The 25,956-nt window shown below is 34.2% G+C and overlaps 1 protein-coding gene across 1 annotated transcript; it reads right to left on the bottom strand.

The window, feature by feature from the left end:
* Positions 1-1,895: 1,895 nt before the first annotated feature.
* LOC107766429 (uncharacterized) lies at positions 1,896-6,816 on the bottom strand. The gene is made up of 6 exons (XM_016585210.2): positions 6,672-6,816; positions 3,855-4,988; positions 3,707-3,757; positions 3,526-3,624; positions 2,928-3,092; positions 1,896-2,254 (listed from the first exon to the last, which is right to left on the bottom strand). Exons 2-6 carry the CDS (start codon positions 4,962-4,964, stop codon positions 2,120-2,122), a joined length of 1,560 nt encoding a protein of 519 aa, XP_016440696.1. The 5' UTR covers positions 4,965-4,988; positions 6,672-6,816; the 3' UTR covers positions 1,896-2,119.
* Positions 6,817-25,956: the final 19,140 nt, after the last annotated feature.

The raw sequence follows: 25,956 nt of genomic DNA, 5'->3' as shown, positions 1-25,956 counted from the left end.
TTGTTAGATATAATCGGGAACAACAAAACTTCTTTTTAAGTATGGTATATAATCAAAAAGTGGTTCTGAATTGGGTGAGATAGGTTAGGAGCCACTATTTAGCCAGAATTGAAAACACTTGGGGGTCATTTGGCAGGGTGTATAAGAATAGTGATAAATAAGGTGTATTAATAATGCAGGGATTAATAATGTATGAGTTAGTAATGCAATCATTAGTTAAGCAGATATTATTTCTTATTCACTGTTTGGTGTTGTGTATTAAAAATTAAAATGCATTGCATAATTTTTAAGAAAATTAGTTGCTTACAAAAATGCCCTCCATAGTTTTTAACTTTAAGAGACTTTAACAACAATTTTGTCTTTAACCATGGTAATGCATGCATTAATAGATTTGATATTGCTAATACCATGGTTTGTTATGTATTAGTTATACATAGGATAATATCAAATAGGTTGTATAACTAATACTTATATTAATAATACATAGGTTAAAAAAATATATCAAACAAGGGATTCGTAATACCAAAAGCTAATGCATGCATCATTTTCTCTAATACATCCTACCAAACAACTCCTTAGTCCTTATTGCAACCTTGTTCGTTAGCCCTTAACTGCATTAGTTGTACTTTACTGTAAGTTCTCTCGGACCTATGCATAGGGTTTGAGATAATAGTTTGCAAAAGTGTGTTGCAAAGTAATTTATCCAAGCAAGGGTTTGAAGAACATTACGGGCGACAAGTTACCAACTTCCTTGACATTTAGGCACTGAGCAGGTGTCATCCCCTATACATAGTCTTACAACTTTGCGAAGACCTGTGTTTTTAGTAAACAGTCGCTCGGGCTTGGTCACTGCAATCCCCTTGCGAGGAGGCACCCTTTCTCGTGAAGTTACGAGCTATTTTGCCGAGTTCCTTAGAGAGTTATCTCGCACCTTTTGATATTCTTTACCTACCCACTCCTTCAACGTTTGGTGTTTAAAAATTGGCTCGAGGTATTTTCTCTACCCCTTCTTCCCTCTGTTTGGCTCTTTCTCTAAGGGGTTGTGTAACAAGCGCTGGAATACCCATGAATTTTATCATCAACTTGATGAATTAATTTCAAGATATAAGGCTTTTTTTCTATAACAGATTATTCAAAAGGTTTTTTTCGTCTTTCCATCAATATTCTGCTTTTTCCTGGATATTTGGGTTCAAATATGAGAGGATTTAAATCCGTGAATTTTGTACCAGAAACAAACGCGCTACCAAGTTGTGCCACATCTCTTCAATTGTTTGATAGTATAATTGTAGAGGATTCATGTTTTGTTTTCCACATGGTTATTTCCTCCACCTTTTCCAAATGTGATTTATGTATTATGTATGACCGTGCTTAAGTGCATATCGATTGAAGTAAAAAACAGTGTTTTGCTTCTCAGTTGCTTGTGAAGTTAGTAACAAACATATACTTCATCAATAAACTCTTAGTACAAGATACCTAATTGAAAGAGAACCACAAACCACTACATGGAAAAATAGAAAAATAAAAGCAGACAAGTGACGTTTAGAAGGTGTATTTTCTGTACTTTTGGTTTGACTGCCTACTTTGGATATTTGAGATTTGATAGTTCATCAACCAACGGTCTAGATTGACCACCACTTCAAATGGTGTGAGCAATTTTAATAAATTTCCAACAATAAAATAAAACAAATAAATGTGAACAGAAAATGCTGAAAAGGTACTGCATTTCCAGAACTCCGGTTAACTTATCTTATTGAACCTCTCTCCTAAGGTTAACTTATCTTATAATCCTAAATAATCCTTAAACCAAATGCGGATAGAGTAGCAGATCAAAATCCGGAAGTTGAGTTGAGATGACAACACCAGTAAGTAAATTACAAAAACCACAAGGATTTAAGTAAATAAGTAATCAAAGTTTATCAGCTATCACCACAAAGCCTGTAGTGGGGCTTGGGTTTATTGGTTGATGTAACAAGAACTGTATATGTACACAAAAAGAAAAAAATTCAAACAATGAACAGAAAGAAAAGGTTTAGTTGCAATCCACCCAACTTGATGAATTTGTACATAGGGAAACTATTTGAGCTTTCCCACATCTGGGGTTGGAATCTAAAAATGGAAACTAAGATGATGGAGCTGCTGAAGATTTGCATATAGGACACCAATTCTTGTGCCTCAACCACTGTTGTACACACTCCACATGATAACCATGGTCACATTCCAACCTTCCTATTTCATCTCCAATCATATATTCCTCCTGCAAAACATGTCATTGAATTCATTTTGATATGCAACATCCTAGATCACGCCAGGGCGGATATATCTTCCTACAACGGGTGTTATCCGAAAATAATGCAGAGAAAACATCAATTTTGAACAAGTGAAAAAGCCTTAGAACCTCTAACAACCCAGACCCGAAACCACATAAAAGTCGAGCAGTGATAATATGTTGCCACCACATGTACAAAATCCTGCGTACGTTACTAGATGCATGGAACTATGTCTAGGATAGGATAGACTTGCATAAAACAGTCGAATGCATCTTTGACCAAAGTGTTGAAAGATTGGAAGTACTAATAGCAGAAGTAAATTTAGAGACATCCACTCAAATTATGTCTCTTATTAGGTCAAAAATATCTCCACCCCGTCGTGTCAAGAACAGAGTTTGATAAGGCATAAACCTAGAGAACCTTCCCTAAATAAAAGTTACCTAATTCAAGAACTAAAACATCTTAGTATGTACAACGTAAAACTAATATTAACTGCACTTCAAATAACATCACATAGAAAAAAATACCAAAGTGAAAATGCAAGGTGCTATGAACTTAAAAAGGAAGGTGAAAAACCTCCCGCACGATGAACTAGATCAAGTATAAAGCATCAGGCAATTTGGAATATAGAAAATATCACTTGAAATAAGTGGGAAAGACCTGACAAATAGTGCATTTGATCTCATCTTCATTCCCATCGCTACCAAATTCCCCCATTTCTGAAGGCATAGCCTGATATATGCTTTTCCGGAGGCACTTTGGCAATGCCTCCTCTGGTAGAGCTGTGCTAACACTGCCCATCCTTTCCTCAAGAGCTAATAATTCCTGTTAACAAGCAAAAAAGATATACGTTCTGTAGGCGGTAGAAGATAGTGGAAACTTCAAATTGTACGACCCCGAAATGTATTCTTTTTGCTCCATATGAAAAGATTAATCAAAAACCCTTTGAGCTATCGTGTGAAGCGTGAACACAGCCCCATCCCCCTCCCACCCTCACCTCCCCAAAAGAAAGGGCTTTCTCATTTTTGTCCTGTCAGCCGAAAATAATTACGGCCGCTAGCCCAAATATACAAAACATATACACTGATTATGTATAATATGTATATTAATACTTAATATACAAAAGATATACATTTTCCGGCTATTATTTTTATGACGGCCATAAAATGTAATTATCCCCAAAAAAACTTGACTTTCTGATGAAAATGTGTATTGCTGAACATAGTCAATAATCATATACTGGAGAGGAAATACAGACCTCATAGGACATATTGTCTATATCCAGTCTCATACCTCTATGCTGGTCATAGAAGTTAAGGCCACCAAGAAACAAGTTGGTCTCTAACACAAGTAGTTGCTGCACATGTAAAAATAAGAGGTCATCATAAATACAAATAAAGAATTTCCCGAGTGGTCAGAAATACTCCAAGACGGAATACCTCATATGTTAATTCTTCATCTTGTTCCATTCTCTCTAGTGCCACCAGTACCTGTACAGTAAAGCAGTGACCAAAATGAAATACCGTAACCATCAGGTAAGCCTCAGGAAGAATACAGAGTTGACCGCGATTTCTCTGAGTAAAATACCTGAGCAACTCCATCCATGTTATATCGCTGCAAGGCGTCACGGTTTATTAATTGGTTGATGCCTAGTTCTGCAGAAGTGCCATGCACTTCAGCTGGGAAATCTTCAACATCATTTCCAGAAAAACTATAAGCACTGGAATCGCTCGAAGAGGCATCTGAGAAAAACTGACTTGATGATTGCAGACTGAGATTTGGAGATTCAGGCTGAGATGACGAATCTCGTATTGAATCCCTAAACCTAGGCACATTCATTGACCTACGAGTCCTAACTGATACAGCACGATTATCCACCCTAACATCGAAGTTTTTACTACCCCTTGAATCAGAAATTGTGATACCACCACGCGTTGGACGAATGACATCTCCTTCTTTTGGTGATGCCCCACTTACTTTCTTCCCTTTAGAGGATGAACTGCTTTCACCTTCTGAGTTCCCTCTTTTTACCATGTCCCTTCTACTAAATCTTGAATTTGTTGTTAAAGAGACATCTGATCCTGAATTGCATTTTAGATTTCTCGGCACATATCCAGCCCCACTAGAAGTTCCCCTTGTCCCTGCACCAATGGCCTTAGATGATGAAGAAACAGAGGAACCTACTGGACTGTTTTGATTGGAATACTTTGGACTAAATAATCTACGAGGTTTACTGCTTGAAGCTCCACTAGAGCCACCTACTTCTGCCAATATAATTTTACTTGATCCAGTATCTCGCATTACTGAATCGAATTGGGGTTGCTGCGCTTTTGATGACTTCATGTGGCGTGGAACATCAGGCTGCTCACCATGTAAACAAGTAGTTTCAGATTGATCATTTTCAACGTGAGAAAAGGATTTAATGTGGGATTCCTTGAGTGACTTTCTAGCACTAGACGATGTTCGAGATGAACTCCCAACAACGTCTTTTCCATTTGAAGAAGTGAAAGAAGGCTTGAAAGGTCTTGGTTTCTCTGTACATTTAACTTGCGGGCTCTTCATAGAGTTGAGTCGGCTGCTGCATCCATATCGGGAGCACAACTGAACATTTTCATCCCTGCTGTCAGCTATATCTCTCAAACCTCTTCTGGGAACGTAAAGTCCATTAACAGCTCTTTTGCTCGAATATTCATCCATAGATTACATACAACCTCCTTATTTCTGTTAAAACCAAATAGCCGAAGGTTAGTATTAACAAGGCCTTAGAATCAAGAAGTTAAACACTTGCTTTAGCAAATTAAGACAGGACTAGGAAATAATTTTATCAATTAGATATTATAGCAATCTCCAAATTCCAAAAAAAATGATCAAGTTCATAGCAATAGAGAAGAAACTTCATTCACTTTCAGGGTGATAAATATATAGAAAACTTCAAAGCAAAATAAATTCATGAAGTCATAACCATTCATGGATGACAAAAACTTTCTCCAAATCCTAATATCAAACTCAGTATTTTCTTGAGAAACTTGTGAATCTTTTAATGGAAAGACCAATAGTAGTATTACTATTAAGACAACAGTAACGATAGTGGCAATTAGTAATAACATCTATTGCATGTTAATCAACTATCATCTACATAGCGCGTGTCTAGGAGACCACGGCCAAATGCGTTCAATATAACGAGGATTTGTCATAATTTGACCATTTTTAGCAGCACTTCTCCTTTTTCGGGACTTGGGACCGAACTCGCATAGGTGGCAAGTAAACCTAAGTACTACTAAAATTGCTCACACAACTCTGAATAATACAAATATAATCTATGAATATATGCCTCAATTTGACCGGATGATTTGCCCACAAATAATATTATAAAGATGGCTAAGCATTTACCACAGCTGCCTAACAGTGAATACCACTTGTTTTTCATCAATTCCTTATAAGATAATCCAAGAATCATACACATAAAGAACTATCCAGCAATCAGAAAAAAAGAACTAACTAAAGAAAATACTTAAAAGGACTTAGTTATCATTCAAAGATTGAACCTTTTACATCCTATTTGAAACAAAAGCTATCACGAAAACCTCACAAAACAAAATCAACATATAAAAATTTTCATCTTTGGCATATAAGTATTAAAAAAAGATGGAGAATCCCAATAAAACTGAGCATAACAAGGAAAAATCCAGTTAAAATTCAAACTTCAAAAATGAAGAAAAAGACATCGGACAGAAACTTGGAGACAAACACATGTCAAGAAAATCATACTGTTCACATATCATTAGTCAAAGACCATTGAAATAGCTCTTTTAGTTCTCTAAATATCAAAATACAATGAGAAATTATAAAAACAAAACAAAACTGTAACTCCAATAAAATTGAGCATACTAAGATAAAATAAAAGGGAAATATCAACTCCAATAAAATTGAGCATAATAAGAAGAAACCAGACAACATCAAAATTAGCAACTTGGAGAAAAAACACAAGGACAAAAAATCATTTTTTTTATATATATCAACAGTCAAAGACTATTGAAAAAGCTTTTCCAATTCTTTAAAACTCAAACCCATATCAAATATTACCAAAAAGAAAAGTGTATTACAGTTATCATATCATCAGTCAAAGACTATTGAAAATAGCTTTTAATTTCTGTAAATATCAAAATATTAAGAGAAAGGGGGAGAATCCCAAATGAAATTGAGCACAAATAACAACAATAAGAGCCTATCAAAAATCATATTATTGATATATCATCAGTCAAAAGACTATTGGGAATAGCCTTTTCAATTCTTTACACTCAAAACCCATATCAAATAATACAAAAAAATAAAATAAAAAATAGTGTATTCCAGTTATCATATCATTAGTCGTAAAAAAGAGATTAACACAGTTTTATTCTCTACCTTGTTCTCTTCTTTCGTGTTCTTCGTCTTCTTTACACAAAAGGAAAAGAAAATGTGAAGAAAAGGCCTTTTTAGAGAGAGAGAAAAGTGTGAATAATGTAGGATCCTAAGCAGGTGGAGAGGGACTAATAAGAGAGAAAAATATGAGAGAGAGAAAAATATGAGCAAACGGATAAATATACTGAAATGCCGTCCTACCAATGTATTCAAGAAGAGATATCAGCCGTTGGATTAGAATTAATTAGAAAGTCAAAAAATATGGACCACTTTTACTACTTGTCCCCACTCAACTAAAACAGTACCACGGACTACCAATTCTTAGAAAAAACAAAACAAAACAAAAAAAAGGTAATGAGTTCACTCTTTTTCGAGGGACAAGAAAAGGTAAAATATTCAGTTTTTTCTTGTTAAAAAATGATAATATGTTCTCTCTTTTTAAGGGAGACATGAAAACGTAAAAATTGTTATAAAATAAATATTGTGAAGTAAATAAATCGTATATAAGTATATAGAGATTAATATATTATTCAACTTCAAATTCATGTATATAATGAATTGAAATTTTCTCTATTTATAGAAAAAAGGAAGTTGATTGTAAGTTGCTTGTAAGTTGGTATTGTACAAGATATAGATAATCTTCTACCGGGGGTAATATTTATCCATAACATAGTACCGAAAGGATAAGCTCATTGTACTAGATATAGATAATCTTCTACGGGGGTAATATTTATCCATAATGGAGTACCGGAAGGATAAGCTTCTTCAGGAGACTTATTTCCAATAGAGTACTAAATAGATAAAAATATTTACGGTGGAGTCTCATATGGATAAGCTTCTTCGGGAAGCTTATTTACAATGGAGTACTAAATGAACATCCATAATATAATATATTTATAACACTCCCCCTTGGATGTTCATTAAAAGATAATGTGCCTCATTAAAGCCTTACTAGGAAAAACCCCGTGGAAAAAAAATCTAGTGAAAGAAAAAGACTACACATATTTAGTAATACGCATAACTAGTTGTCTCATTAAAAACCTTATAAGGAAAACCGTGTGGGAAAAACCTTAGTAAGAAAAAAAAAGTATAACGCGTATTTTACTCCTCGTGATAAAAATCTTGTTTCAAATATTTGAGTCTCCGCATTCCAATCTTGTATACTATCTTCTCAAAAATTAAAGTTGGTAAAGATTTAGTGAATAAATCTGCTGGATTGTCACTTAAACGGATTTGTTGCACATCAATGTCACCATTTTCTGAAGATCATGTGTGTAGAATAATTTTGGTGAAATGTGCTTCATTCTATCTCCTTTTATAAATCCTCCATTTAATTGGGTTATACATGCAGTATTGTCTTCGTATAAAATTGTAGATCTTTTATCACATTCCAAACAATATTTTTCTTGAATAAAATGAATCAGTGATCTCAACCATATGCATTCCCTACTTGCTTCATGAATATCTATTATCTCGGCATAATTTGAAGAAGTAGCAACAATAGATTGCTTTGTGGAGCGCCATGATATGACAATACTTTTATATGTAAATACGTACCCGGTTTGAGATCGAGCTTTATGTGGATCAGATAAATAACATGCATCTGCATAACCAACAAGATCCGCACTACCTTTATTAGAATAAAATAAACCCATATCAAGAGTTTTCTTTAAATATTGCAATATATGCTTAATCCCGTTCAAATGTCTATGTGTAGGAGAATAGTTATATCTTGCTAGTAAATTAACAAAAAATGTTATGTCAGGCCTTGTAGCATTACCAAGATACATAAGTGCACCAATTGCACTAAGATAGGGTACTTCGGGACCAAGGAGTTCCTCGTCCTCTTCTGGAGGTCGGAACAAATCCTTATTCACTTCAAGTGATCGAATAACCATTGGTGTACTCAATGGGTGCGCTTTGTCCATGTAAAAGCGTTTTAAGACCCTTTCTATATAGGCAGATTGATGGATAAAGATCTTGTCTGCTAAGTGTTCAATTTGCAGACCAAGACAAAGTTTTGTCTTTCCAAGATCTTTCATCTCAAATTATTTCTTAAGATATTCAATTGTCTTTTGGAGCTCTTCTGAAGTTCCAACAAGATTTATGTCATTCAATATAAACAGCAAGTATAATAAATTCTGATGCCATTTTCTTTATAAAAATACATGGACAAATAACATCATTTATGTAACCTTCTTTCAGCAAATATGCACTGAGGCGATTATATCACATGCGCCAAGATTGATTTAAACCGTATAAAGATCTTTGTAATATTATTGAGTACATTTTATGATACTTTGAACTATATGCTTCAAGCATTTTAAATCCTTCAGGGATCTTCATATAGACTTAATCAAATGAGTTATATAGGTTATGACTAGCATTTAGATATCATGACATCTTCAGGTGTCTGGACTATATGTCCGATCCTCATAATTTTTTACAATATTGTGAATTATATTGTATCAAATATATCATCGACGATCATTTTGTATCGGTTCCTAAGCGACATAACTTGTTGAGATCTCATCACTTTCTTTATTTTCAGGTACCTGAACTTCTTCTGGAGTTTCATGAAATGTTATAACGTGAGCTCTTCTAGATCTTATTTCCTCCTCATTATAATCATTTTGATCATTTGCTCCTATCATTTGTCAAGGATTGTTACCTTTGGAACCGATCGGTTTACTACGCTTTATGCGTGCAGTAAACTTTATCCTTCAGGCACTTTAATTTTAATAGGAGTATTTGTAGCTGAAATATGATATATAATTTTGGATCAACAAATACTTCTGGTATTTGACTTGAATTATCTTCTAAGTGAGGATCATATTAATGGTAATTCAACTCATATAGCATATTTTTCAGCTGTTTATTTCATCCCCCAAATATTAGAAAAACTAACATATATCCCCAATCTTCTTTGGGAAACCTATCTTTGTGCATTATGGTAGAGAAATTAATCATATACAACACATCAAAAGTTATTAAATAATAAAAATATTTGGTTTCTGATCCTAAACCAATTCTGAGGGGAAGACTTATCATATTTTATTGGTCTGATGCATACAAGTGTTGTTGTATGCAATTTAGAAAATTTTAGACCAACACATGAAGCTTTGTTCTCATAAGCAATAGTTTAGCCATTAATAGGAAGTATTTAATGCAAAACCATCTTGGATATAAACCAGCGTTATCAAGATGAACTGTCTTGATTTTATAATCTGAAAATTATGCTCTTAATTGAGAAAAGCAATTCAAATACCAAACTGCAGGTTGACAATGATCGCACATGTAACCATTTCATATATGCATCTATAAGTGGTTCACATGATAGGTGAATGGACCCATATTCACCTTTTATATATTTCAGAATTAGAGGTTATAGTCCCAACTTTGGCTAGTATAATCATATTATTATGAGAACAAACAACACAATAGAATTCTTAAAGAATTTTCTAGTTCTTCAATATATGCTTATCAGAATTCTCAATTAGCTCATCATATTTAAACCAGATGGCAAATAAAAACTTTCAATTTATTATGGCATATGCTATCTTTAAGTAAACTTCTAGTTTACTATGGCGCAAACTTTTATATCAGTAAACTTCTGATTTACTGTGGCTACTTTTGTATCAGTAAATTTCTGATTTACTATAGTTACTTTTGCCTCAGTTAAAATTTATGGTTTACTGTGACTGCTACGTGATGTAGTACAAATTAAATAATAAGGGGGGTAATTTCTCACATATATATTTACCCCTTATGATTGTGGAAACATGAAGATTTTCAATATTTCAATCATTTGTAGTCTCAGTATGATTGTCATTTGTATTAGTAAACTTCAGGTTTATCATAACATATGTTTTGACCATAATCATATAATATGAATGACATATTTGTATATAAGCTCTTCGAGAGCCTTCATTTATTATCCACAATCTAATATTATTCGGACACTACTTGTGTCATGTGTCTTCTAGACAAGCAGTTAGCTCTTCAAGAGTTTTTGATACATTTTGTACTATCAAATATTGCTCAGACACTTCTGGTATCATGAGAGAAAATCATAATCAAATGAACAATATAAAAACAATTCTAAATTTATAAATATCATAAATTAAGAATTTCAGTATTTTTACCAACTTTGTGACTAGTGTCTCCTTCAGGGAGAAACGCTATTAACATCTGAATATTTTATATCAAAGCGGCAACCACATAATCATTACATTCTTCAGGGAAAGATACACGAGTTGTTATTTTCTTCGAGATAGTTAATAATAACTAACCATAACATATCAATGTGGTTATAATAGAAAGTATTCTACAAGAATCTTTTTGCCTTAGAATAAAAAATTTTCAAAGATGTTTGACGTACAACAGGTACATGCGGCTAAGATCTTTATGCCACAAAAATAATATTTATATCCTTTATTATTCCACCTCTTCAAGAGGTGAGTTGCGATATTTCTTCATTCACTCAAGGGAATAAAAATATGTTTCAAAAATAACTTTGAATAGCTCATTATTTTGTTTAGTCACATAAAGATACCGCTTCAAAATATTTTCTTACTTCAAGAGAAAATTTCAATTGTTTTACTACTTCAGGAGCCACATAAAGACACTGCTTCAAAATATTTTCTTACTTCATGAGAAAATTTCAATTGTTTTACTACTTCAGGAGCAAATTTAAAATATAAAATGTTGAGTATATATTCTCTCAATCATATTACCTCTTCTGGAGGTGAATTGTTATATATTTACATCAAGAGTGCGTTCATATTTACAAGCTTTATTATTATTGTCACATTCACTTTAGGGAATGGATTAATACTTATCAAAAGTTCTCATTCTTCAGGGAACGGAACATAATTATTTGAATGTGCATTAATCACACCAAATTGTGCGATGACTTAGAAGCTCTTTTAATATAATGCTACTTCAGGAGCAAATCGATACATGCATGTAATATAGAGAATATTTCTCTAGCTTATCTTCAATTGTAACCATAGAAAGCCTAAATTATCACTTCTGGTGGTCATAGGCATATACCACTTCTGGTGGTTAATAAAATTTAGTTACAATAAGATATAAGATACATAACCACTTCTGGTGGTTGTATATTTCTTGCAAACTCTGCTAGAGTTTAAGTGGATCTAACAATATTATCCACTTTATAATCTTTTATTAAGATAGTAAGGATGAAAACAAATACCAAAATAGGTATTGTATACGTAGCATATAACTAAGCAAGCGATGATAAAGATATTAAACCAAATATAAGTAAAAGGCTCAAATTACTTTACATAAATTTGGCCACTCCAAGCGTAAGTAATATCCACATTATAACTGCCAAGAAGAAAAACTCACCACCTCAAGGATATAATCTGCCTTATGATGCTCGGAATGAATAAGATCTAATCACGGACGTAATACTGTCGCCTTACATCGGAGATGAATACTGAAATAGAAATTAAATTCGAAGTAAGTGCTCAAAATGGCAGAGTCTCGTGCTGATAACGTGTTATAAAATAAATATTGTGAAGTAAATAAATCGAAGACAAGTATAGAGAGAGATTGATATATTATTCAACTTCAAACTCATGTACATAATGAACTGAAATCTCCTCTATTTATAGATGAAAGGAAGCTGATGTGTAAGCTGCTACTGCACGCTGCTGTGTAAGCTGCTACTGCACGCTGCTATTGCAAGTTGTTGTGTAAGCTGCTATTGTACCTTATATAAATAATCTTCTATCGGAGGTAATATTTATCCATAACGGAGTACCGAAGGGATAAACTCATTGTAGCAGATATAGATAATCTTCTACCGGGGGTAATATTTATCCATAATGGAGTACCGAAAGGATAAAATTCTTCAGGAGGCTTATTTCCAATAGAGTACTAAATAGATAAATATATTTACAGTGGAGTCCCATATGGATAAGCTTCTTCGAGAAGCTTATTTACAACGGAATTCTAATTGAACATCCATAATATAATATATTTATAACAAAAATTAATTTTACCAAAGTATAATGAATCACTTTCCTTATTTTTTTTATTTTTTATTCTTTTAGTGGTGGAAAAGTTGGATTGAAGAAGAACAATATAATTTGTGTGGTGAAAAACCTTACTGCATCTCTAGGATTTAATGAAAATGGATCTTACAATTTGGTATTAGTGAAATGATTATGAGGTGCGCTTAAAATTGGCTGCCTATGTTATAAAAAATAAAATAAAACCCTTACAATTTCCAATTTCAATATGTAGAATACAAAAGGTCTACCTCCCCTTGAAATTTGAATAATAGACTCTCTTTTTATTTTTGACAATTAATTACACAAAAATATGTTTATTTTTGTTTTATAAACATGTCATCTCAATATAATTTTTACTATAAATGTTTATCTGTAATATAAAAAATTTACCAGCGCCTCACTAGCAATATTAGATAAAATTTGTTACACTATACCATAGTGCATTCAAAAAATTATATATCAATGCAGTTTATTACCAAATTTACTTTAATGCTTTTATGAAGCCTAAAAAATTAGTTTATTAAAAATTCTATATATTTATTTTTTCTCATTTGGGTACTAATAGTTTTTTTTATCTTTGGCTGGTTTTGAATTTTTTTGACTCTGACACATAGTTGACAGATTGATAAGCAATAATGTGATTAAAAAGTTACCAAGAATTAAGGCTTGTTTGAACGTCTGCTAAGCATTAAATTTTACTTAAATATTCTCTTTAGATTTTTTATGGTAACAGTAACCTTGAAAATCAAAATTAGTAAAACAAAATTAAACCTATGCACGGATGCTTGTAGAAATGGACATCTCGCAGGAATTGCCTGATAAGATACTGATTGAAGAGGCACGTGGAAAATGCAAGGAACAAACTCTGGAATATGAACGAAACCAACATATTGTGAGGAATGCCTATAGATAGGGAAACATACAGAGGAGTGCACAAAGTTACAAGTAGCCCAGAGGCAGCCCAAATCTGTTACTCAAGAAAACCATATGCCACCCAACAACAGCAAGTGAAAGCAACGAGACAACAGAAAAGGAAATAACCAACATCCCAGTGGAGAGTGAAGTCTGTGTCTGAGCAATCACAGATACAACATGAGGTTATACCTGAACAATCCTCTTAGAATCAGGAGGAAACAATATCAGCAGTACCTCTACAACAAAGGGATAGAGGGAAGCAGATGATGATGCCTCAAGGACATGTACAACAGAAGGGAGCCTTATCAAATGCAAACTTAGAAAATCTGCTGAGAAGGAATAGATACAGCCCTTTGAGAATTCAAGATGATAGCAGCACTAACAAGGTGACTGAATGGGTTGGCCTCAATGAGGAAAATCCCCCATGATCATAAGCTCATGGAACATAAGAGGGATGAAGAAGCCCTTCAAGCAGAAAGAACTCAAGGTATTTCTGCTAAAAAATAATATCACTCTACTGGGATGCCTTGAGACAAAGATAAAGCCTAGGAGGGTTACAAAAGTTTGAGCTAAATTTAGCAAAGATTGGAAGGTGTATTTCGATGATGTTATAAATGAGAGGGGAATGATCTGGCTATTGTGGAAAGAGCAAATGGTTCAGGTTCATATAGTGATGGCTAGCGATCAACTGGTACATTGCAAGGTGAAAGACAAGAGTTCACAATTTACATGCGACATAACATTTGTGTATGGAAAGAATACTATAGCTGAAAGAAGGATCCTATGGGAACAAATAAGAAAAATACACAATAATATGTAAGAGTCATGGTTGGTTATAGGTGATTTCAATAATGTATTATCTGCTGATGATCGAATCAATGAGAAACCTGTGCAGCAAGCTGAATTGATGGATTTTCAAAGATGTATAGCTGATACTGGTTTGGGACAACTTAACAAGATGGGTTGCCAATGGTCCTGATGTAATAAGAGGGAGGCAGAGCACATAATTTATAGCAAAATCGACTGGGCTTTTGGTAATACCTCTTGGCTTACATGATATAGCAGCCTTGAAGTTATATTTGAAAATCCTGGAGTATTAAACCATTCTCCTATTATCGTTAACACAAAAGTAGTCAAATCATATCTGCCAAAACCATTTAGACTCTAAAATGTGCTACTAATAATAAGAAATTTGAGAAAGATATGCACGATGTGTGGTGTCAACAAATACATGGGCATACTATATACTCTATATGGGTAAAGTTACAGAGACTAAAAGACAAGGCATGATAGCTGAACAAAGAGGTATCTTCATTAGAGAGAAAACTTGACAATTTGAGAGTACAATTGTAGATTACTCAAGGAAAACTTGATGTGGATCCATTTAATAGTCAGTTGATCTCAGAAGAAAAAGAGTTGTTGCTGCAGATAGAAAAATGGGAGGGAATTAATGAGGATGCGACAGAGATCTAGAGCAATGTGGATAAAAGCTGGAGACCAAAATACTAATCTTTCATGTGCATCTAAAGGCTAGGTAGGCTAAGAACAGAATTAGTTCCATCTATAATGATCAAGGATCCAAAATCACTGAGCCAAAACTGATAGAGCAAGAATTCACAGGATTCTTCCAATCTTTATTGGGAACTTGTGATGTTGAATTGCCATGTATTGATATCGATACAGCCAGAAATGGACCTTGTCTTACCAAATAACAACAAAGAGAACTTAATAGCCCAATAACAGAAAAGGACATAGATCAGGCCCTCAAAGAATTGTGTAATAAAAAAGAACCAGGTATAGATGGATTCCCTGCTGAATTCTTTAAAACGCACTGGGGTCTTATTGGAGGATAAGTCAAACAAGCTATACATGAATTCTTTGAAAATGGGAAAATGTTTAGAAGTATTAACTGTACCACAATTACACTTGTAACGACCCGACCGGTCATTTTGAGCTTTAGTGCGTCGTTCGACGGTTTGAGGTCTTGAGTAGTTTCACTTCAGGTATTATGACTTGCGCGTGTGGTTGGAATTGAATTTTGGGACGTTCGGAGTTGATTTGAAAAGAAAACTCTCATTTCATAAGCTTTAAGTTGGAAGAATTGACTAAGGGCTGATTTTGTGTAGAAGGCCTCAGAATCGGGATTTGAAAGTTTTTTTAGAGAAGTTTGATCGGGAGTGAACTTTTTGATATCGGGATCGGATTCTGATTCTGAAAGTTGGAGTAGGTCTGTAATGTCAAATGTGACTTATGTGTAAAATTTGAGGTCAATCAGACGTGATTTGATAAGTTTCGGCATCAATTGTAAGAGTTTGAAGCTTCAAAGTTTATTAGGTTTGAATTGGAGGGTGATTCGTAGTTTCGATGTTATTTGGCATGATTTGAGTCCTCGACTAAGTTCTTAATGTATTTTGGGATGTGTTGGTATATTTGGTTGAGGTCCCGAGGGCCTCGGGTGGATTTCGGATGGTTAACAAATCGAGTTTGGACTTGGAAGACACTCTGAGGCAACTGATATCTGGTGCAATCGCACTTGCGTGAAAATGGCCGCAGGTGTGAGCGTGCATGTGCGGCGATATGGTCGCAGAAGAGACATTTGGACGGAGCTGGGATGGCTGCAGATGCGAGGATTTTTCCACATTTGCTAGTCCGCAGATGCGAGAAAAGCTCCGCAGAAGCGGAATACGAGCTGGCAGCTGGAGTCGTAGAAGCAGAAGGTCTCCGCATATGCGAGACCGCAAAGGCGCATTTGGCATCGCAGGTGCGGAGCTGTGCTGGGCAGGGGGTATGCGCAGGGCGAGGTTTTGGCCTCACCTACGAGACCGTAGATGCGGTGAAGCGCCCGCAAGTGCAGTAGTCGGGCTGGGCAGTATTCTTTTTAAACAAAGGGATTGGATCAATTTCACTTCATTTCGTCCATAGGAGCTGATTTTGGAATAATTTTGGAGTGCCATCTTTATCAGCTATTATGGGATAAGTGATTTCTTTACACTGTGAATTAAATACATGATTTTTATATGGATTCAAACATGAAAATTTGGAATTTTGAAGAAAAACTAAAAATTGGTATTTTTGGATTTTAACCACGAAATTGGACATGGAATTTAGAATGAATTATATATTTGAGTTTGTGGGGTTATGGGTAATGTTTATCTTTGAAAAATTTTGAAATCCGGGCACGTGGGCCCGAGAGTGATTTTTATCGACTTTTCGAGCGGAGTTGAAAATTTTTGTAAATTGAATTATAATGAGTATTAGAGTATATATTTATGGATTTGCACCTTTATTGACTAGTTTTGGAGCGATGGACATTGGTTTGAGTTATTGGAAAGACTTTGGAGCCGGTTATGGAATTTTGGAGCGAGGTAAGTCTCATTTTTAACCTTGTAAGAGGGAATTAACCCCATAGGTAAATCAAATTATTATGTGCTTCTATTTGTGGGGGAAACATACGCACGGGGTAATGAGAGTACGTGCATAGCTACTATTATACTTATATCTGGGTAGTCTAGAACCCATATCTTGTTGTACTTACGATGTTTGCGCCCTACTTATTAATTTAATTGTTTAAAATATTTAGAAACTCGATAAATGAATTGTAAAAGGGTTAAACTTCATTTACTTGACTGTTAAATGAGAATTTGTAATTCTTGGAATATTTTTCCCTTAATAAATCTTGAATTGGTTGTTTAATGTGTTTTCTCTTTTGTGGAGCGGGTCGAACGCCTCGGTAGCAAATAAATTCATCTATGGTTCGTGCCATTCGACCCTCGGCAATGCACAGTTTAAATATTATATTGGATCGGGCCGTACGACCTCGATATAATTTACGCATGATAAATCTTTAAAGCCAATTTTAATTGATATTGCTTCTTTTGCTTGAGATATAAATTGTTAAATGACGAGAATAAGTTTGAAAAACTTTTCTATTAATAAAAGAATTGTCTACTCACTTCTTGTTATTGAGTTTACAACTATTTCATACAATTCATGCTTAAGTATAATATCGGTATTTATTGTTAGCCCGTAATAAGTGTCGGAGTCGACCCCTCGTCACTACTTCTTCGAGGTTAGACAGGATACTTACTGGGTACGCGTTGATTTACGTACTCATATTACACTTGCTGCACATTTTTGTGCAGGTACATATATATCTAGTGGCCTTGTGGGTGCAGAGGCGCGGTTATTGCGAGGACTTAGATAAGCTGCATTCTATTCTACAATCCGCAGCCACCAGAGTCTCCTTTAGAGTATTTATATTTTTTCTATCCAATTTGTATTCCGGACAGATACTGTATTTTATTTTACTTCCTAGTTGATGCTCATGCACTTGTGATACCGGATTTTGGGGTGATTATGGGTTGTTTGTTATTGAAATTGTGAAAATATTTTTATTTACTCTATAAAGTCCATCTTTTATTATTAAATTGAAGGAAATCGTGATTTCAAATACTAAAATGAGTAATTAAATTAATTAATTATTATTGGTTTGCCTGACAGCGGTGTTAGGCGCCATCACGACCTATAATGAATTTTGGGTCGTGACAACACTGGTTCCCAAAGTTAACAGTCTTACATCTGTTAAGGAGTTTAGACACATAGCATGCTTCTCTACAATTTACAAACTCATTGCAACGATCATAACGAGAAAATTAAAGATTGTGGTTGACTACATTGTTGGGCCTTCTCAATCAACATTTATAGAAGGGAGGAACATATTGGACAATATTATTATTGCACATAAGTTGGTTAAAGGCTACACTCAGAAAGGGGTCTCCCCAATGTGTTTGATCAAAGTTGACATACGAAAAGCATATGACTCAGTCGAGTGGCCGTTCATAAAAATGATACTATAGAATTTGGTATGCCTGTGAAGTTTGTACAGATTGTGATGGAGTATGTGACAACTATCAGTTATTCTCTGCTGATAAATGGAGGATTGGCTACCAAATTTTAAGCAAAGAAGGGGCTTAGGCAGGGAGATCCAATATCTCCCTACCTATTTGTATTGGTGATGGAATGCCTGAATCGATCACTGAAGATACTAGAGTGCATTCCAGACTTCAATTACCATCTGAGGTGTTCCAGAAAGAATCTAGCCCATATATGTTTTGTTGATGACCTGATCAAGTGTTGAAGAGCAAATAAGTTATCCATAAGCTTACTTATGAGCAGGTTTCAACATTTTTTAGAGGTGTCAGGGCTTAAAGAAAATATGAAAAAAGTGCATTGTATATTGCAGGGGTGTCAAGGGAGTTCAAAGAATTGATCCTTACAGAAATGCATTTCACAGCACGAGAGTTGTCATTCAAGTACATTGGAGTTCCTTTGTCCTTTAAGAAGCTATCTATCCAACAGTGCATGCCATTGATTGAAAGGATCATTGCACGACTCAATTGTTGGACTACTAAATTTCTATCTTATTGTGGTCGGTTATAATTGATCAAGAGTGTGATATTTGAAATGCAGACCTACTGGGCGCATGTATTCTTATTGCCAAAAAAGATAACTAAGCTAATTATGACTGCTTGTAGAACTTTCCTTTGGGCTGGGAGTAATGAACCTTTGACGAGAGCACTTATTGCTTGGGACAAAATCTGTATGTCACTCTCAGCTGGAGGTTTGAATGTCCTTGATGTGTCTAAAAATAAAGTTGCTTTATGTAAGCTTCTATGGGAAATCAATGCAAAAAAGGATACCATGTGGATCCAATGGATACATAGTTTCTATATCAAAGGGAAGGACATAATGACTATGCACACTCCTAAGGAGGCCTGCTGGCTAGTTAGAAAGATCTTTGACACTAGGGAATGGCTAATACAAAAGGATTCCTCTGCTGATCTGAATAAATACTGTATAAATAGGAAGTTCAACATTAAAAAGATGTATGTTGCAACAATGCCCCAGCACCCTAAGTGTCATCGAAAAATGATTGCAATTGATTAAAAAGCATTACTAAGGCATCAATTCATTCTGTGGTTGGACATGCATAGAAAGCTAGCTACAATGGATCGCCTAAGGAAATGGGGACTATCAATAGCAAGTGATTGTGTGCTCTGTGGGAATGACACTGAAGAGAGAATGGAGCACCTCTTTTTTGAATGTGATTATTTCAGGAATATTTGGGAAGCATTGTTAAAATGGCTGGGTGAAAGACATCAAATTGGTAGCTGAAATGCTGAGATTGAATGGTTAACGAAGAGAAGTTCATGTAGAGTTCGAGCTCACATGCTAGGATTCCTGTTTGCAGCTGTGATTTACCATGTCTGGGTAGAGAGGAACAAACGAAGATATCAAGCCTTCAGAGGATGAAGATTATTATACTAGAGCTACACATACGAGGGCAAAATGAATCCAAATGGCATGAGTTAGAAAGATTGAGCAACTACCCTACTTAGAAGTGTATAGTTATGTGTAGAGATAGTAAGTAAAAGATATGTAGTAGATAGAAAGTGGTTGTTAATTCTGTAATTGGTCTAGCTTAAGAGTCCAATTGAGCTAGCGGGTTGTAAATAATATACTTGGATTAAATGAAAATTGACTGTTTAACCAAAAAAAATAAAAAAATAAACAGGTCTAAATGTAATACTTAAAAAAGAGCCAATCCAATGAATAAAGCTATTCTATAAACCAATTTATTCTTAACATAGACATATTTTTATCTTTGATGATGCGAATCCAAATTAATTGGTATAGTAAATTCTGAAATTCTTTCAAACTATTTATTTATTGCTATATACACGAATGGAAAACTCAACTAATTAAGATTGGGATGTAATCATTATTTATAAATATGAATGAACAAAAATAGTAAAAAAGAATTCGCGGAGTTTAATTAAAATTAAAACACAAATGGGATCTAGTTGCACTGAAAACATAAATAAAGAAAAAAGAAAAGGATAAAGTCAGTAAAAAATCATGCTAGAATTAAAGATGGCCATTTGGTCAACTGATATTATTAGTGTTGGGAAGTAAAATCACCATAATTGCAAGACGTATGGGAAGATAAATATCCATTCAAGTCTTTACCAATTTTCTATTCAAATAAAGATGACAAGCAAATTCAAATAAAAACTGATCATCCGGACATCAAATAATATACTCCCTCCTTCAACTTTTACTTGTCTAGAGACTTTGCATACCCCTTAAGAAATAATAAATGAAGTGTATAATTTACCATGATAACCATATTAATTGATGCATATTTTTACTGGATTTGAGATAATGATTTGAAATGAGTAAATAATAATGTGGGTATAACAGGAAAAAAAATTGTCTTCTCTTGATATGGTAAAAGCGACAAGTAAAAATAAAAATCTATTTTTAGAATATCGGACTAGTAAAAGCGAACGGAGGGAGTATCTTAAATTAATATGGTGAAGATAAATAACAAATACAACAACAATAACAACAACCTAATGGAGTCGCATGAGTAGGATTCAGGGAGGCTAGTTTGTATGCAGACTTTACCTCTACTTTCGGGAGATAGAGAGATTATTTTTTATAGACCCTCAGCTATGAAAAAAAATAATAGAAAAAGCGATAACAACAACAAACACAATATACATTAAAATTTTATCATAAAAAACCTCTTTGAAGTGAATAAAAACCACGAGAACGTTTTTTTTTGTTTTTTTATTTTTTCATGCGGTATTCATTACTTGTATTAGAGTCGGATAAATTCGGATTCATACTGTGTATGACTCACTAAAGGAAAAGCGCTTCGTTCTCAAGCTTCAACTCCAAACCTTTGGTTAAAATTTAAAACAACAAGAACATTACTAATAGTTAAAACATGTGTCATCTTTCATATATGTCTTCTTCGTAGTAACACAAACAAATTAAATAGAAATTAAATATTTCGAAAGCTCACATCTAAATGGAACAAAAGGGAAAACAGGTTTCTGAAATGTCGTTTTCTTTAAATACATATTAGTACAAATATTTACGTTACTGTCAAATATAAATAGATGGACAAAATTGTGAAAAATGACACTGTATAGCCGCTGTAAAAATAATAGCCAAATATATATATATATATATATATATATATATATATATATATATATATACACACACATTATGTATGTTATATATAAAAATTATACAAATTTTATACACTTTTTTGACTATAAAATATAAATAATTTCTGACAGGAGCTGAAAATAATAATACTCCGAACAAAATAAGCAGATAAGTACGTATAAGAACTCCAAATAAGAGGAGCCACCTACTCGAGCTTTTGCTTTTGCGGACATAACCAAACCCCACCACTTAATATTATGAAAGTGAAAGTGAAACAAAGGGCCGCCTTATAAACTATTACAACCTATCAACTAGCCTTGTGTTGGAGTGATACTTGTTCATACTTAATTAAAAGTTTTGAGTTCAAGTTTTGGGTACGAAGTTCCTTTGTTAGAGAGTACTTTACGTTTTTACTCTCTTAATGTGAGACTTTTCGTTGTAAATTTGAATTTAATCGGGTTTCAATGCGAATACGAACACCGAATCAAAAATAAAAATATTCACAACCTCCTTTATTTTAATAACCATTGTGTCCGGATTAACTTACTTTTACCTCGACTAAGTTTAGAGTTACTTGCTACCTCCTATCAGCACGGGTATCTGATAACTCTATCGACCAAAGTTTGGATAGATGAGAAGAAATCATCTAGTGTTTTTGCCTTTATTTTTTATCCTGAGACCTCGCACTTCTCAATCCACTGACCTATTATTACTTTTTATATAAAAAACTCTGAGTTATATATATTCATAGTATAAAGTTTTTACATTGTTACTATAACTTAATTTGTAATAATATATAAATAGTAGTACTATTTTAATCAAGTTAGTAGTAATATTTAATTAGTAATTTATCTATAATTACCTTACAAACATCATTGCATTTCATCACGATGAACGCGTATATCCAGTTCGTTGTTTATTTTGTTTTTGAGAGTTAAACTTTGCTATATTATTTGATCAGCTTTTTAATATTTTCACGATCATTTTGATACAAAATTGTATTTTGCACCTTTTAATATTATTTCTAACTTTTTGCCCCTTTTTAAAGAAAAATAAAGTAACGATTTTCACGATCTCACTCCGAAAATTAATCTGTCAGTTTATTTGATGCGGAGATATCGTACATGCCAAGATAGATATGAAGTGTATAAAATTAAATAACACCTTACTAGAAAACATAATATAATTTTTAATTTAATCAAATATCAACCTATAAAGTTATAACCTCTGCCAGGAATATAAATCAAAGTATAATTAATCTCAATGAAAATTAAATACAATAAGTTAAACTTTAAATATTTCAATCCCGTTATTGCTTAAACTAATATAGCTCACGGCATCCTACATTGAGACGAGAGAAACTACCAATGGCGGATATACAATGAACCTTATGGGTACTTAAACATTCATTATTTTTTAGTCAAAACATTATAATTTCTATCTCGGAAACTAGTAATTAGAAACAAAAATATTAGTTGGGCACCCGATCTTAAAAGTAGAAAGTCTAGTTAAAGACTGAAAATTACATAAGTACAACTCATATATAAGCAACTAAACCGTGATATGGTAACTATCGACTTTACTTAAGTCAGATGCCTTGCAAATAAATAAAAGCTTTATTTTTGAACTATAATTAGTTTATTATATTTAAAATATTTGTGCATGTATCAACAAACAAGAGGTATAAAATAGTTGATGTGCGCGCTAACGTTATGAAAAAGAATATAATATAATTTTGATTGAGTAGGCAAAGTGGTACGCACAAATGGATAAAATAAATACAGACAATTGCGTACACGAACTATCCAACATCCACGAAGCTAGCTAGACATCCTTCCCTACTCCAAGGAATACTTCACCAATTGTTGTCATCTTGCATTTGCCTTTCTAGTCTAACACAAGTTTTAATTTTTATATCAGTTTTCTCTCTCTTTCTCCACCTTCCTTTTTTTTATTTTTTGGGGTTTGGGGTAGCAGGTCAGTACGGTGCACAAAATATCTCGCGTTCAATACATACACTAATAACTATTTTCACAAGTCAAATTCGTGACCTATACGTAACATAAAAATAATTTTACCGTTGCTTCAAGGCTCCCCTTCAAAGGTGGGGAGGGAAGGGCAGAAGTATGTACATATAATGTTTTTTGAATTTACAATAATTGTTTTCACTATTATTGGTTTTTGTTGTAGCAGAATAATCTACGTACCTTATTTTTTGGGTTATTAATAGCATTTTTTATGGACGACTACTTACAATTATTTTTCCTGTCGTGTATAAACTCTGTTTTAGGGAGGTAGATCTAATTGATTAATGGACTTAACTAGTTATTCCTACGGTACAAGCGAGAAAAGAGAGGAAATGAAATATTTAATTTGAGATTATAAGTAAATTCTTCATCGAGAGGTAGTGGAAAAAATAATTATATCCTTGATCAATATATCACTACCATTTAAAAAGATCCTTTTCTTTTTAAATCAAGATTATCATAAGAGGTTTGATGCACCTAAGTTAGCCCAGTAAGTAATGACAGACTAATTTGACCACTGTTTTAGTAAATGCAATTAGCCTATATTTTCTTAGTGGATTTTTTTTAGATTGAGACCTACATTATGTCGTTTAAACAATTATAGCAATTCTACTTTGTTTGACCAAAAAATATGAATTCCGATTAAACTATTAAATTTATGTAATAATGGGTTAAATCTAGTTAAGGATAACAGCCCTAGATGCTATCTCGAAAACGTGCAGGAGATGGGGATAGATCCCGTAAATGATTGATGTCAATAAATACAAAATACTCTTAAAGCATGAACATTAATGGAGATATAACTAACAATAAATGGCAGTAATTTAAGTAAATAAGGAGAATGATTCACCCAATAATGGATGGATTGGACGAAAATTTCTCCGGACAATGATGAGTGACAGAAAGGCCCATTGTATGAACAATCCTCGGATCTGGTGGAAAGATGGGGAATAATATGAATAAAAATCTTTATCAAAAGGTAATCTTTGTATTTTTGTAAGAGAGAGAAAATCTTATTCTCAAAAGTGTTCGTTCTTATCCAATGAATATTACACGCCTTTCTTCCTTTTTCTTTTCCCTTATATATTCAACACATATCCCTAGTAAACCCTAATAGTACAAATGTATTGAATATTAGAATATTTTCTCTAATATCTTATTCTAAGAACTAGCCGTTATTGTCCTTTACGCAGTGCTTGACCTTGACCATGGTCGACACTTTGGCCACGAATTTTGCTGCCTTCTGGTCGACCTTGACCGACTCTTTCCTTAATGTCATATTAGACCAAATACTCTTGGGGCAGATTTTGGCCCATACAGTTAGTCCCTCCGCTTATTGAGGCCGAGCCCAGACGACCTTAATGAGCATACACTGTTTATCGTAGTTGACAAAATTGGGCGAGCAAGTCAGATAGTGGCGACATGACCTTTCGTGAGCCGCAACCTTTGGGGCCGCATTGTTTCAGGATAACGTCATGACATCATGCGTCACTGTAACACGGTTTTCCGATGCCTTGCGTCGTTTCCCGCGCCTCTGCTATTTCGATACCTGCACTGGGTAATGATGGCATGATTTCTCGATCCTGATGCTTGAATTCTTATAAATAAGGACCTGAGGCCATTTGTGTTTGTTTTGCATTCTCTTGATATCAAATCCCTGTGTCTCCTTCTTCATTCTCCATATTGAATCCTTGTTTCCTTTTTACTTTGTCATTGCATATCCACTCCCCTGATTCCAATGATTTCAATTGCTTCCAACCCTTCTGTGCTTAAAACATCTTCTCACAAGAATATGGCTAACACACCCTCTAGTTTCGGCATGGCGATTAACCCTACCCCTTTGGCAGTGCGCATGCCTCCTCACGGCGACAGTGTTTCTGTTGCTCTTGAAGACGAGAAATTACCTACGGTGGAGGAAATAATCCCTCGCAATGAAAAGGCTAGATCCGACTGTTCGAAGTTGTCTGAAGACGATCCTGAGGCCTCGGAGTCAGTGATGAACGAGGTCGATCTCGCTAAGCTTAGGGCAAGGTTCAAAATTCCTGCTCATATCGATCTGATTCCAGCGGGGCACGATGTGGTACAGATACACCGTCCCAGATATTGCATGTTCTATGCGTATTCGTTCTATGTCGCTATTCCTTTCCTCTTCTCCCATTAGCGGAGGAATATTTCCCTTACTACGGCATTTGCCCGGCCTAACTCTCCCCTTACATCTACAAGCTTATCCGTTTGTTGACGACATATGCGGAGTTAGCTGGCTGTGGAGTCTCACTT

This window comes from Nicotiana tabacum, chromosome 15, assembly GCF_000715075.1.
Source record: "Nicotiana tabacum cultivar K326 chromosome 15, ASM71507v2, whole genome shotgun sequence".
In the NCBI taxonomy this organism is placed as follows: Eukaryota; Viridiplantae; Streptophyta; class Magnoliopsida; order Solanales; family Solanaceae; genus Nicotiana; species Nicotiana tabacum.
Note: the sequence above shows the minus strand (reverse complement) of the source record. Positions and strands in the feature narration are given on the sequence as shown.

Bases quoted from the DNA above. Each gene is read 5' to 3' on its own strand.
- LOC107766429 (XM_016585210.2), bottom strand. From the start codon at position 4,964: ATGGATGAATATTCGAGCAAAAGAGCTGTTAATGGACTTTACGTTCCC. The intron at 3,758-3,854 runs GTATTTTACTCA...TTTACTGTACAG, and splicing joins ACATGGATGGAGTTGCTCAG to GTACTGGTGGCACTAGAGAG. The intron at 3,093-3,525 runs GTCTGTATTTCC...GCTTGTTAACAG, and splicing joins TAGACAATATGTCCTATGAG to GAATTATTAGCTCTTGAGGA.